Raw genomic sequence first — 12,809 nt, 5'->3', positions numbered from 1 at the left:
GTTTGGAGACCGAGTGTGGCTGTGTGAGTCTCAGGCAATCTGTGCGGCACTGTAGGGGAGCCTAAAGCGAGCCCTCTGTGACAGCATCATGTTTCAGGCGGTCTTTGACTGGAACTAAGTTCCAGACCACCAGAAGCGAATGCAAACGTTAAAAGTCTGGAAATATAAGTCACTGTTTTAGATTAGAAAACTGAGCTGTACTCAAAGCAACCCCCAATGCTTTTTCTTCTAGGACTTCTAAACAGGAGCCTCACAGTTAACGGCGCACACCCCGTCTCACACACACATTGTCCTTATATCCACAAAAGAAGAAGAGTTGGTAGGGGGAGTAGGGTGGGGTGAATCGGGGTGGGGGTGAGCCATGTGAGTGCACAAGAAATTCAATTAAGCAGACAGCGGGATAGCTCCACAACCCAACCTCCTTTGAGCACAATGTGCCCTCCAACAGTCCCGGCTCCACTCCCAAGCTTCCCAGCCAACCCCTTACCGCCATTCAGCCACTCCCCCAACACCACCAAGACCCACTGAGGACCCTTTGCTGGGCTCCCTTTCATGCACCCCCTACCTCCCCCCACCCTCTTCCCAGTTGTCTCTTTTGCCTCAAAGGAGATGAAAATCTTTAAGATGTGCAACAGCCAAGATGGAAAAACGAATTTAAATAGTTGACATTAAAAAGTTTAAGGCAACTTAGCTAAAAAAAGAAAGTTGTTCGTTTTAGACACACAAAAAAAATCTCTTCTTTTTGTTTTCTCTGTGTGTGTGTGTGTGTGTGTGTGTGTGTGTGTGTGTGTGTGTGTGTGTGTGTGTGTGTGTGTGTGTGTGTGTGTGTGTGTCTGGCAAGCTGACAGATGCTGTTCATTTAGCACTTGTGCAGCAATCCTCGAGCTTGTCTCCTAAATGCCCAGGGGAGCCACTGGCATTTGGACAGCATTAAATAAAAAGCCACTCTGCAGACCTCACACCACGTCCAGATCTGACCTCGCAAAGATGGCCACTCCACTCGGATTTCAACCAGCCAACTGACTAAATCTGTGCCGGTGAAGAAGCCCGTTCTACTCACCCTCCCCTCAGCCTCGCTCTGGCATGTAACAGGTAGCCAGGCTGCTATTCGAGCAAGGTTTTAAGAATTATTTACTCGGGGTGGAAGCGATGAAACACCTGCTCGACCGGCACGCTTCTGGGTAAAGCAATCTAGCGTGTGTAAATAACAGCTTCCTATGAGAGTAGCCTTGCTTTTTCCTGACATGTTAGGAAATGTCAATAGCTGTTCTGTTACTTACCAGACTCGCGCTGTTTACAGCACAAGGATAATTTGCGATTCTCAGGGTTGTTTGGGACGACGCAGCGTCAGTCTCATTACAAATGCATAGGTTTTAACAATGAGATAATAAACCTCTCAAATGAGGCGGCCCTTTCCCATGCCAGCGTATTGTTAGAAATGTGTACATCATTGTCAGTGATGAACACACAGAGCCCGAGACTCAGGGGCGCACAATGTCACACACACACACTCGCACATAAAGGCTGAGAGAGGCGCTAAGCTGCCGCAGACACAATGTGGATGTTACATAATAACAGCAGAGCGCAGACCAAAATGTTGCGTGTTGTGCGAGTATACGTGCGTGTGTGTTTGCGGATTAAGAGCCCCTCGTGCATGCAACCATTCTTTTATATTATGTTACCTTCACGGTTTTCTCAGCGCACAATTCCAGGAATGGCCAATGGATAACATGTGACCGGTGTGATCTGATTTGAAGCTGCTTGCTTTGAGCCTAAATTCTGCTGCGGTTGCCCTGTCCTTGTAAATCGGGGTAAAATAAGGTCCAACCCCCCCCCTCAAACACACACACGTGAAACAGACTTTATTCCTCTCACAAAACAGATCACAGTGGGTTATGAGCCCGTGTGCTTGCTAAACGAGGCTTAGTGTCCTCCTGTTCCATCATGGCTTTTTCATCCCCACTTGCAGCTTTCAGTCATGTATTTAGGTCTTAAAAACAGGGACATTGACTTCTGGTCCCAAGCCACGCATTTCAAACAGGGGCCCTAAGCAGATATGAGTCCTCTCCCACAGCCAGAGACAACAAAGATAATCAGTGAACAACCCCAAGGAGGAAAAAAAAAAAAAAAAATCAATCTGCTTGATCCCCTTTTGAAAGCTATTAAGATAAGTCTCCTTCACTGAGAAGCACAAGTGCAGTGACCCAAATCAGTGCAGACATAAATGACAGGTTGGCGTGGGGGCTGAAAAGGCCACTTAGGAGATGCTGTGTGTTTCATAATCACCCCAATCAAGACTTTACAGTGAGGTTAAGCCAAGACCCCATGGGTGTTAATCCATCCCAACAGTTCTGATCAGCATATGCGGCCACAGCAAGCACATACGCGCAGTAACTACACAGTGTGTCTCTATTAGCAGCAGAGCCCAGGAATACAGGTGTAAGGGCCAATTCCCCATTGTTTAAAGCAGGGGTGTCAAACTCAAATACACAGTGGGCCAAAATTCAAAACTGGAACAAGGTCGCGGGCTAACATTAATATTTATTGAAAAATAAATCTCCTCCAGATTTAAGAATGAATCTCTTCTTATGGACTCAAACAAGTTTTGCTGAAAAACTGAATATGGAACAAGCAAAGCTTAATACTAAACAATATATATTAGCTGTATAATACCAGTAGGCCAGCTCTAATAATAACTTGGTATGGCTTCGAGGGGCAAATGTAATTAGGCTGCGGGCCAAATTTGGCCAGCGGGCCAGAGTTTGACACCTATGGTTTTAAGAAAGAATTGGACCAAAGTTTTTATTTAGGAACTTTTAGATTCCGATTAGTTGACGACTGCTCTACTTCCCTACAGAAACCCCATAATGTGGGGCGTGCATGATGACTGTGGCATCCAGGTGTGTTTACAAGTGCATGTACTCACCATTCAGTCCATTGGGGATGCTTCTGTGATGATGTGGCGCTGACAGGTCATCCATGGATCTTCTTATCGTGGTCCCCATCTTACCGTTCTCTGAGGGCTTGTGCATGTGGTTGTGATTGTGGTGATCGGGGCTACCGGCACTTCCTGTGCTGGACGTGCTACTCCCATCTCCAACATCCCTGACCGTGCTGGTGCCCCCGTTCAGGTTGGTCAAGCTGGACTGACTATCTATGGAGCTCCGGGACCCTGCCCCATTCCTCTCTTCATCCAGCATGAGGATGATCTCCTTCAGTTCAGAGTTCTCCCTCAGCACAGTCTCCTGGTTGGCCTCCAGCTCCTTGAGCTTCATCATGTAGGTGCCCACCTCCTTCCACATGGCGCTGGCTGTGTAGCGGCCGAAACGCTGCCACTCCCGGGACAGCTTCTTGCCCTTCTGTCGGTCGTCGTCCAGGAAGCAGCAGAGTTCCCGGAGCTCGTGGTTGTCATCTTGGAGCTTCTGGTTGATCTCCTTCAGGTTCCGGATTTCATGAAGGTGCACCTGCAGCCGCCGGTTAATGTCCTTCATCATGTTGCCATGCTCGATCATCAAGTTCATTTTCTCGCCGTCAACCCTCCTTAATTTCCTAACCAGCTCCTCTTTGCTGCACCGCAGCAGCTCGTCGTCCGTCAGCTGGCTCAGGTCATCCTTCGGCCCCTCGGACGGATTTTTAGCCATGACTGTGGCGGCTGCGAGTCTCAGTTCGTTTATGCAGCTGCTTAAAATGAACTCTCAGAAACTCACTAACCTAACCTCAATTGCGGAATCGTGTTAAAAAATGAATACATTGTCCAAAAAGGGGAGAAAAAAAATCAGAAAAGTATCGATAATGCCCTGATCTTCAACAGGCCGATAATAAAACTGAAAGAATAAACAACACAAATATGACTGTGATGCTTCCACAACCCGAGCTTTTAAAGAAATGACACCACTGATCTGGTAAAATAAATAAAAAATACTCACAGGAACAACAGTTGGTGGTCACAGTCGGTCAGAAACAAACAAGCGATATAAAATCGATTATCAGGGATTTCCGATCACCGAGTCCTATCGGCAAAAACACAGCGACCCGTAACAGTGTACACCGTCTCTGCTGGACATCACAACATTCACATGATGGAAAACGTGAAATCCGCCAGCTTCTTCCTTTATGTTTAGGTGAATTCAACCTAATTTCGCGCAAAACAGCGAATGTTCGAGTAAAACGCGCAACCTATAAGAAAAGTCCTCTTGGACGTGTTTCACCGTCTCCTCGGATAAAAGCGTCTTCAGTGAGGCGGTGTGATAGTGGACGGACGACTCAATCCTTTCCACCCAGCAGCCTCGGAATTATCAGTGGACCCCCCGCCTCTCTCCTCCCTCTTGTCCAAACACTCGGGTTTGAAATCATTCAAGAGGATTCAGCTCGAGACGACCAATCAAGACGCGCGAGAGAAGTGGGCAGCAGGTAGATGAAAAAGTGCGGCGCAGCCTCGCAGAGCTCAGGCTCGGCCTTCTTAAAGGTACAGGAGGACGCGCTCGCCGTAAAAACACACTGGATTCATTAAAGAAGAAAAATCAGACTACGCCTCATGACTTTTATTTTTTATTGTTAAATGAAGCACAGATGTATTGTGTGCTTTTAATGGCCGTGATTTCGTTGACAATACTTGAGCATTAAAAAGCTGGGCTGGTTTACTGAAATGAAGCCCCAAAATATTCATTTAGTTAAAAATCAAAAATACTTTAACCTATGACAGTAGGCTGTAGCTACATGCATATTTGATTAAAGATTAAAAAAAATATTACCATCTGTGTTTAAACCAGAGACAACTTCTGGGAGAGTTCTTTTTCTGAACATTGAATTTAAACAGCTTTTTAAAAGTCAGAGATCTCTGCAAGATCTCAGCGCCCCCATGTGGACACTGTCCGTAAAGGCATTAAGACAGCAAATCGGGTACAGAAATATAAAACACGCTTGTTTCCAAATGATTTCCATTTACACACATATTAGTGTTGTAGGCACAAAGAGGTTTGTGGTTATGAAAAAAAAAAGACACTACACACCGCTATATGACGAGTTTGTGCATGATTAAGGAAACAAGTGCAAATGGTATTTAACCCAGCTGTCCCCCTCAAAAAAATTTAATTATATTGTAATGAAAAAAATAATTATCACCATCATTTCATTTCGCTTTACCATGTAATTCATATCTGATACTGTTTTTATTATAACGATTTATTTTTTTTAAACACAGCTTTTAGGTAGGAGTAGATCAACACAGTTTTACCCTACAGACCACTATGATTTCTTTTTATGTAAAGTCCTTTAAGATCCTTTATTTTTGTAATCCCTGTGACTCAAAGTGCACAACACTCCACTCTTTGGTCTGAGTGTGCCAGCATCCAGGATGTCAAAGGTCTGTCCCGGAGCGAGAGTGAAGTCAAACCTCTGGAGCAGTTTGGCCATCACCACTTTAGCCTCCATCTAAAAAACACAACAGCGCCCACAGAGATGAGTCAGTGTGTTTATAGGCGAGCGGGTCTTCATGTTGACTTACGCTGTCATCCTCACCTGAGCAAAGTTCTGTCCCAGACACGAGCGAGGACCGAGGGCAAAGGGGTAGTAGCAGTAATAAGGCCTTGTTGAACAGACGAGAGACAGCCTCAGTTACTGTGAACCGTTTCACTCATTTAGTCTGAGATAATAAAGTGTGTGCAAACATGAAACGTAATAAAGTCAGCATGGTGAAACAGTGTTTTTCTTACTTGGGAGCATCTGGGTGAAATCTGTCTGGATCAAATCTCAGTGGATCCTTGAAGAATCTCTCCAGTCTCCCGCTCACATAGGAGCTGAACTAAATAGGAAAATATTTCACATTTTAACCATAAATGTATTTGTTCTTGCTTGAATAAGACCTCATTTTTTATGTTTTTCTGGCAACTTTGTGACAGTTTTGTTTATACATACGCTACCAGTCAAAGGTTTGGACATATCTTCTTATTTTCTTTATTATGGGTTTTCTTTTTTTCATGACTATTTACACTGCAGATTCTCACTGAACACATCAAAACTGTGAATCAACACATATGGCATTATGTAGTAAAAAAAAAAAAAAGTGAAATAACTCAAAACATGTTTTATATTTTAGATTCTTCCAAATAGCCACCCTTTGCATTCTCTCAATGAGCTTCTTGAAGTTATCGCCTGAAATGTTTTTCCAACAGTCTTGAAGGAGTTCCCAGAGATGCTGAGCACTTGTTGACTCTCTTGCCTTCACTCTGCGGTCCATCTCATCCCAAACCATCTCCATTAGTCAGGTGACATCTGGTGCAGCACTCCATCACTCTCCTTCTTAGTCAAATAGCCCTTACACAGCCTGGAGGTGTGTTTGGGGTTCAGTGTGCCTTCAATTCTGAATAAATCCCCCACACCACCACACCTCCTCCTCCATACTTCATGGTGGGAACCATTCATGTAGAGACCATCCGGTTACATTTTGTGCATCACACAAAGACACAGCAGGTGGAACCAAAGATCTCAAATTTGCACTCATCAGACCAAAGCACAGATTTTCACTGGTCTGATGTCCATTCGTTGTGTTTCTTGGCCCAAATAAATTTCTTCTGCTTGTTGCTTTTCCTTAGTCATGGTTTCTTAGCAGCTATTTGACCATAAAGGCCTGATTCACAGTCTCCTCTGAACAGTTGATGTAGAGATGTGTCTGCTACTGGAACTCTGTGTGCATCTATCTGAGCTCTAATCTGAGCTGCTGTTAACTTGCTAATTCTGAGGCTGGTGACATGGATGAGTTTATCCTCAGCAGCAGAGGCGACTCTTGGTCTTCCTTTCCTGGTGCCGTTCTCATGTGAGTCAGTCTCGTCGTAGCACTTGCTGATCTTTGAATGTGTCCCCAAAGTTTAAGCAATTTTCCAGACTGACTTTCAGTTCTTAAAATAATGAAGGACTGTCATTTTTTCTTTACTTAGATTTCATATTATGGCGAGAACCAATCAGATCAGGGCTGTCAGCTGTGTACCAACCTGACTTCTGCACAACACAACTGATTATCCCAACTCTATTGAGGCGGAGAGAAATACCACAAATGAACCCTGACAAGGCAGACCTGTGAATTGAAACCACTTCATGTCCCTACATCATGAAGCTCATTGAGAGAAGGCCAAGAGTTTACAGCACTGTCAACAAAGTTAAGGGACTTGAAGGACTCTATAAAACATATTTAGAGTTATTTATCTTTTTTTCTTCGCTACATAACTCCATATATCTTGCTTCATATATTTGTTGTCTTTAGTATGTAGTTATCATTTAGACTTACAAACATATGAAAAAGAAAATGACTCACAACAACGCTAAATCCCCCGGGTATGTGGATACCGTCAATCACCATGTCTTCAGCAACATCACGAGACGTGCCCGGAGCTGGGGGGTAAATTCTTAGAGTCTCTTTTAACACCTGAAGGAAGGTTACAATGAGAAGTGCACACTTTGGGTGAGTTATTAAAATAAATAAATGAATAACTAAATTTACCACATGTACCTGTGACAGGTAGACCAGCTCTCCTAAGTCGTCATAGCTTATGTCACGTTTCATCCCAATGACATCATCGACCTCTTTCTTTGCTCTAAAAAATAAAAATACAATTTAGAAAACCAAAACTCACTCTATATATTACACAGTTATAACTGCAGAAATATTACCTAAATCATCTTTAGAGGTTAACACAGGTCATAGGAGTAAATATGTAGAAACAGATGTAAAACTACATTTTTTATAGAGAAAAATGCACATCTATATAAATGTCTGTGGGCTTGAGATTTATATAATCTCAGGATTGGGAATATTTTTGATGTTTGATATTTGGATGGATCAAATTAGAAGAAGTTGTTTTCACACAACGGGTTGACAGTCAGATCTGAGGCACACACTGATTGTAAGAACTGGATCTATCAGACTGACTGTACAACAAGTGTGTCACGGCAAGAAGATTTCTGAAGATCTCACAGACTTTTTTAAGTCATCTTTACTTATAGGTTCAATCAGATGATGTTTCAGGTTATATTCATGCAAAGATATAGAAAGTTGTAAATAGAAAGTGTAAATTGTTGAGTTCTGTTTGACTTCTTACTTCTCCAGTATTTCAGGATGTCTTCCAAGCGCCATGATGCAAAAACCCAGTTGATTGGCTGTTGTTTCTTGGCCTAAAATGTTGCCAGTTTGTCAATAATGCGTCAGAATATTACCTCAATCAAGAAGTTGTAATCCTAATTTCTACATCACAACTCTTTGAGTCTTAAAAAGCCTAGTTAACTCAAAATCAATAATATCATTATGTAACAAAAACAGATCATATGTTTCTTTTTCTTGATTGATATTTTATTCATTTGTAAATGTAATCGTCCCGGTCACAAATAAAGATTGAAAAGAGTAATAAATATGTATTTTTTTTACATTTGAGACAAACAGTCAGTAACACAGGAACTAGAGTTGTGTGACACAGTGTGTGTGTGCAGATATTATGCAGCCCCTCTGGATAAGAAAGGACAGTTTTGTCCATGCTAAGTGAACACGTGACAACAATTCACAGACAACAGTGGCCATATTGTGTAAAACTGAAAATAAAACACACTCTTCAGTGCAGTGAGCTTCGTCTGACGCTACAAAGGAGCTTCCAGCTGCATTTCACACATCAAAGCTGAAACAACAGAGACTCACCTGCAATGAAAAATGTCACAAAATTGTCCAGCATAAATTCTTCATCTTCTTCAGTCATGTTTTCCTCTGAAATGAGGAGAGAATGGACAGATACATCGATATTTAACTTCTCCTGGTTTCCAACATTACTTACAAACCACATGCACCGAACTGAGAAGGCATCAAAAACTGTGGGTCACATTTGTTCTATTCACTTTGTCTCATCACAAAGACAGTAAAATATTGCTCTAGTCTAGTCTAATGTGAAATTTGGGAACTCCAACCTTGGCTTGCAGTTTTGATGATTTGTGTCAGGATGTCTTTGGGGACCTCGTCACCGTTTTGCATGGCGGTCTTTCTCTCACTGATCCACTTGGCTCCAGTTGTACGGAGCAGGCGGCACGCTTCCCTCACCTCATTAACGTTTCGTCTGTTCTTTGGATTGTACTGGAATGGCAGACTGAAGGGTTTAGCCTGTCATTCTGATAACAATGTTGTTGGCAGACATACTTCATAACAACAAACGCTGAAGTAATACCTCAAAAAATATGTCTCTAAGGTAGGTAATCATTCCTTTCAGACATGTCTCAATGGCTTTAGGGAAAGGTGAACTATTCTTCAAGAGGTCCAAGTCCACCCCAAAGGCAACCTGTTATCAAGATAAGACATGCACAGCAATTCACTCACGCTTAGAACATGATTGTAGCCTTTATAAAAAGTTAGAAAAGTTAGAATAAACATATTTTTTATTCTTCAGTATTAAGAAAAAAACCAGCATGTTAAGGAAGCTCTAAAAACCTTAGTAATAACATCCAGGGTGACACAGTTGATGAGATGGAGCATATTAGCTTCTGTTTTATTGTCAGCAAGCTCTGCAAGTTTATCCATCAGTTTCTCTGCTGTCTCATTGAAGGTTCCCATTAGACCTCTCAGATACCTGGAAAAAACAAAAGTTTGATACAGAGGAACAGCGACTAAAGGATTAGTCGCTGTTCATTATTATAATTTCATAACTCACAGGCTGCTGAACGCAGGGTCCATGATGCGTCGCTGTTTGTACCACCGCTCATGATCCCGTGCTGTTATCAGACCATCACCTAAAAACCTTGAAGACAGTTAAGACAATGATTTAAAAAAAAAAAAAAAAATCTGTGTAGTGACTTCAAGAACAAACTAAAAGTCGCTGAGGGGCAAAAGAATCCAAAACTCAGTGACAATAAAGAAATAATAAAAACATTAAACAAATTATAGCAACACATTCACCCTCTCTCCTGCCAGGCGGGCAGGTGCCTGATACTGGCAATCAACACTGTCCCAACCAACCACAAAAGTATTATGCAATGAGTTTCAAAACAACAACCCTGCAAACATCACTGTTAAAAATTACGATAGACAGCATGAAAATGTCATCATCAGAAATTCATACATGGCTCCTGTAATATGATCACTGAGGTCAGGAGTTAAATAAAATGCTAAGATGTGACGCAAGGAGAGTATCACAACATGGAAATACTATCAAGTTCTATTCATTATGACTAATAAGGTATGTACACATAACTACAATAAAGTGACTCAGATAATCTGATACATCACCTTTGACCAAACAGGTAGAAGAGTCTTTTATAGACAGACTTCTCTTTAAGGTACTTTGGGGACATCAGGATTTCCTGAAACCAGAAACAAAATGACACAAAAGTCTGACAAAGAAGAAGAAGAAGAAGAGGGCTTTAAATGTGAACAAGTCCCCAAAAGGCCAGTAGCTGGCACTGTTTATTAGCAGGGACCTCTGCCAACAGGATTGATGGGTGCACTTTCACACACAACAGGTTTGTTGCACTGTAGTCATTTTAAACTGAAACAGCAGAGATACACAGGTACTGCTAATCACAATAATTCACAGATTTACAGAAATAGACCCTTTATTAATGACACCTGTGTAGGGGAGACCGGGGATAGTTGTAACGTGGGTCAGTTGTAACACTTCCAATTTCTCCAATCAGGGCTAAGTTTCAAATGATGTGACTCATCCTGTGCATGCCCAATTCAGTTCTGCTATCACATGTGAAAAATCAGCACATTTAACACCAAAAAAAGTAATTTGTATGCCAAAAAGTAAGTTTTTCTACTTTATTTCAATTTCTAATAGCATTATCTGCTTTGCAGTTAAGCTCATCAAACTTGAATTATGTTATTTGTATGTCAATGGGGATATATTCTGGTTAGGTCTTTAGTGCTAATGTTTTAGCCGTTGGCTGTAATGTTAGCGAGTTCATGGCTATAGGAGTCTGGGTCAGTTGTAACAGCAACAGTCTGGGTTAGATGTAACAATAATGCAGATGTTACAACTTGCCACACTATTACTTTAACTTATATTAAACAAGTTGGGGCAACGACATCAGCAGAGAGAGGTTCACTGGTCGCTTTTGTATATGCGGTTAATGCCACTGGCAACACAATTCCTCCACTGTTTGTGTTCCCCACACATACATTATGCAGACCACTGTGTCAGAGATGGACCAGTAGGAAGTACTGGTAGTGGAAATAAATCAGGATGGGTGCAAGAAACAGATTTCCTCATCTTTCTGAAGCACTTTGCAAAGCACACCAAGGTAAGCCATGATAAAAAGTAATGGAATTGCGATGCTGGTGAACAACTACATTTTTTCACCTTCATTGTTATGTTCAAAATTGGTGCAAGAGTTGTAGGTTATAATGCCCACTGAGCCAATGAGGCCAAACTCAAGGAAGACCAACCAAAATTAATGAAATATTCAGTTGCAGAAAATTCCATAATTTGTCTTTTTGGGGGGTTGGAATATGTTCAAAAGCTAGATTTCTGCATTCTGTCACACACACAGCTACATAAATGGCTCTAAGTGCATTCATGTGTTGAATAAACAAAGATTACATGTTAATGTTTTGTTAGTACCCTTATTTCATTGTGTTACATTTCACCCCAGGATATGTTACAACTAACCCAGACTATGGGGTTAATTGTAACATTTCACTCTTTGTGTTTGAGACCATACCATGCAATGGGTAATTGTGCTGCAGAGAAAATAGCTGCACTATTTAATAGCAGAGACATGTAAATACTTTGCATTACATTTTGAATCCACTACCTTAAAAGAGCTCCAATTTACAGACAGAAATGTCAAAAATGTTACAACTATCCCCGGTCTCCCCTACTGATGTGAAAACAGTCAGGTGACAAGTGTTTACCTTGGTGGCCTCTGGACAGTACGTACACAGTGAAACGTAGTGAAGCACATTTATCCTGTAAACAGGTCCATACTTCTCGGCCCTGCAGGTGACATCTTAATTAGATCTTTTAAAGGCGTATGATATTAATACTGTAATACAAAGAGTACAGTAAGTACTGCAATGTATTTGTTATATAGGCAGAAATTAACAGGCAATTAGCGGCAAAATATGCTGTGAAAAAGGAAACTGCATTCAGTTCAATACAGCCAGGCTAGCTAGCATTGGCTGGCAGCAGTCCCAAACACTGACCTACATATTGTGTTAGCTTAATGGCTTGACGTGTTGTTGTTTTCTGCATAAAAACTTTGTTTGCGCTAAACTTACCACTCCAGAAATCTGTCGTGTATAAATCCGTCATTTTTCATCGCCTTCAACATCGTTGGTGAGTGTCCGAAGAAAAAACTGAGGAGGAAACAGCGAGTTACTCTCAAGTAACGTCCGCATAACTGCTTCAGCCGACGACCTTTCCTACCTGTCCCTCGGCGGCCCGGGGATGTGGTCATACTTCATATGAATGTATTTAATGTACAAGCAGTAGCCAAGAAACGCAATGACGAGCAGAAAGAAGAGAAACGTAAGTGCCCGAGCAGCCAGGCTCAGAAGCAGGCTGGAAAGTGCCATCCTGGAAAATGTCCCGGAGACGTCCGTGTTAAAGCTGGTTGTCCTTTCAGTTAGAAAGTCCACGGCCAGATAAAAGCAGCGAGCCTGTTATCAGTGACTCTTCAGACTGAAGTAGCCTACGCAGTTCTGATCATTAAGACGACACTCCATCACAGTATCCCACTTAAACTTCAGGAATATCGATATGTTAGGAAGCAGAAACCATAGTGCTTCCAGTTCAGCTGCAAATAAAGCAACAAGAAAACCTGGCTTTTCAGCTGGACCTCTG

The 12,809-nt window shown here is 42.0% G+C and overlaps 2 protein-coding genes across 7 annotated transcripts in view; both read right to left on the bottom strand.

The window, feature by feature from the left end:
• The window catches only part of ccdc85cb (coiled-coil domain containing 85C, b), a 48,675-nt gene extending 44,269 nt beyond the window's left edge, over window positions 1-4,406 (bottom strand). For 3 of the 6 annotated variants that reach the window (XM_040018260.1, XM_040018262.1, XM_040018263.1), the window contains exons 1-2: window positions 3,927-4,403; window positions 2,927-3,824 (exon numbers count right to left, since the gene is read on the bottom strand). In XM_040018260.1, the coding sequence (XP_039874194.1) occupies window positions 2,927-3,641 (715 nt within the window). In that variant the 5' untranslated portion in view covers window positions 3,642-3,824; window positions 3,927-4,403. Of the gene's footprint in view, window positions 1-2,926; window positions 3,825-3,926 lie in introns of all 6 variants that reach the window. The other 3 variants (XM_040018264.1, XM_040018265.1, XM_040018266.1) reach the window with 2 other exon arrangements.
• Window positions 4,407-4,532: 126 nt separating this feature from the next.
• LOC120725391 (cholesterol 24-hydroxylase-like) lies at window positions 4,533-12,772 on the bottom strand. The gene is made up of 15 exons (XM_040018256.1): window positions 12,393-12,772; window positions 12,245-12,322; window positions 11,879-11,960; window positions 10,250-10,323; window positions 9,675-9,761; window positions 9,455-9,593; window positions 9,195-9,305; window positions 8,941-9,103; window positions 8,678-8,743; window positions 8,091-8,163; window positions 7,502-7,586; window positions 7,307-7,417; window positions 5,712-5,800; window positions 5,518-5,584; window positions 4,533-5,430 (listed from the first exon to the last, which is right to left on the bottom strand). The coding sequence occupies exons 1-15, from the start codon at window positions 12,539-12,541 to the stop codon at window positions 5,272-5,274; spliced, it is 1,533 nt and encodes a 510-aa protein (XP_039874190.1). The 5' UTR covers window positions 12,542-12,772; the 3' UTR covers window positions 4,533-5,271.
• Between the last annotated feature and the right edge of the window lie 37 nt (window positions 12,773-12,809).

The sequence above is a fragment of the Simochromis diagramma genome, unplaced genomic scaffold (assembly GCF_900408965.1).
Source record: "Simochromis diagramma unplaced genomic scaffold, fSimDia1.1 OVJJ01000802.1, whole genome shotgun sequence".
Classification (NCBI taxonomy): Eukaryota; Metazoa; Chordata; class Actinopteri; order Cichliformes; family Cichlidae; genus Simochromis; species Simochromis diagramma.
The sequence above is the reverse complement of the archived record's forward strand: the minus strand, read 5'-3'. Positions and strand labels throughout refer to the sequence as shown.

Bases quoted from the DNA above. Each gene is read 5' to 3' on its own strand.
- LOC120725391 (XM_040018256.1), bottom strand. From the start codon at position 12,541: ATGGCACTTTCCAGCCTGCTTCTGAGCCTGGCTGCTCGGGCACTTACG. The intron at 12,323-12,392 runs GTAGGAAAGGTC...TTTCCTCCTCAG, and splicing joins CCCGGGCCGCCGAGGGACAG to TTTTTTCTTCGGACACTCAC. The intron at 5,801-7,306 runs GTGAGTCATTTT...TTTCCTATTTAG, and splicing joins CCGGGGGATTTAGCGTTGTT to TTCAGCTCCTATGTGAGCGG.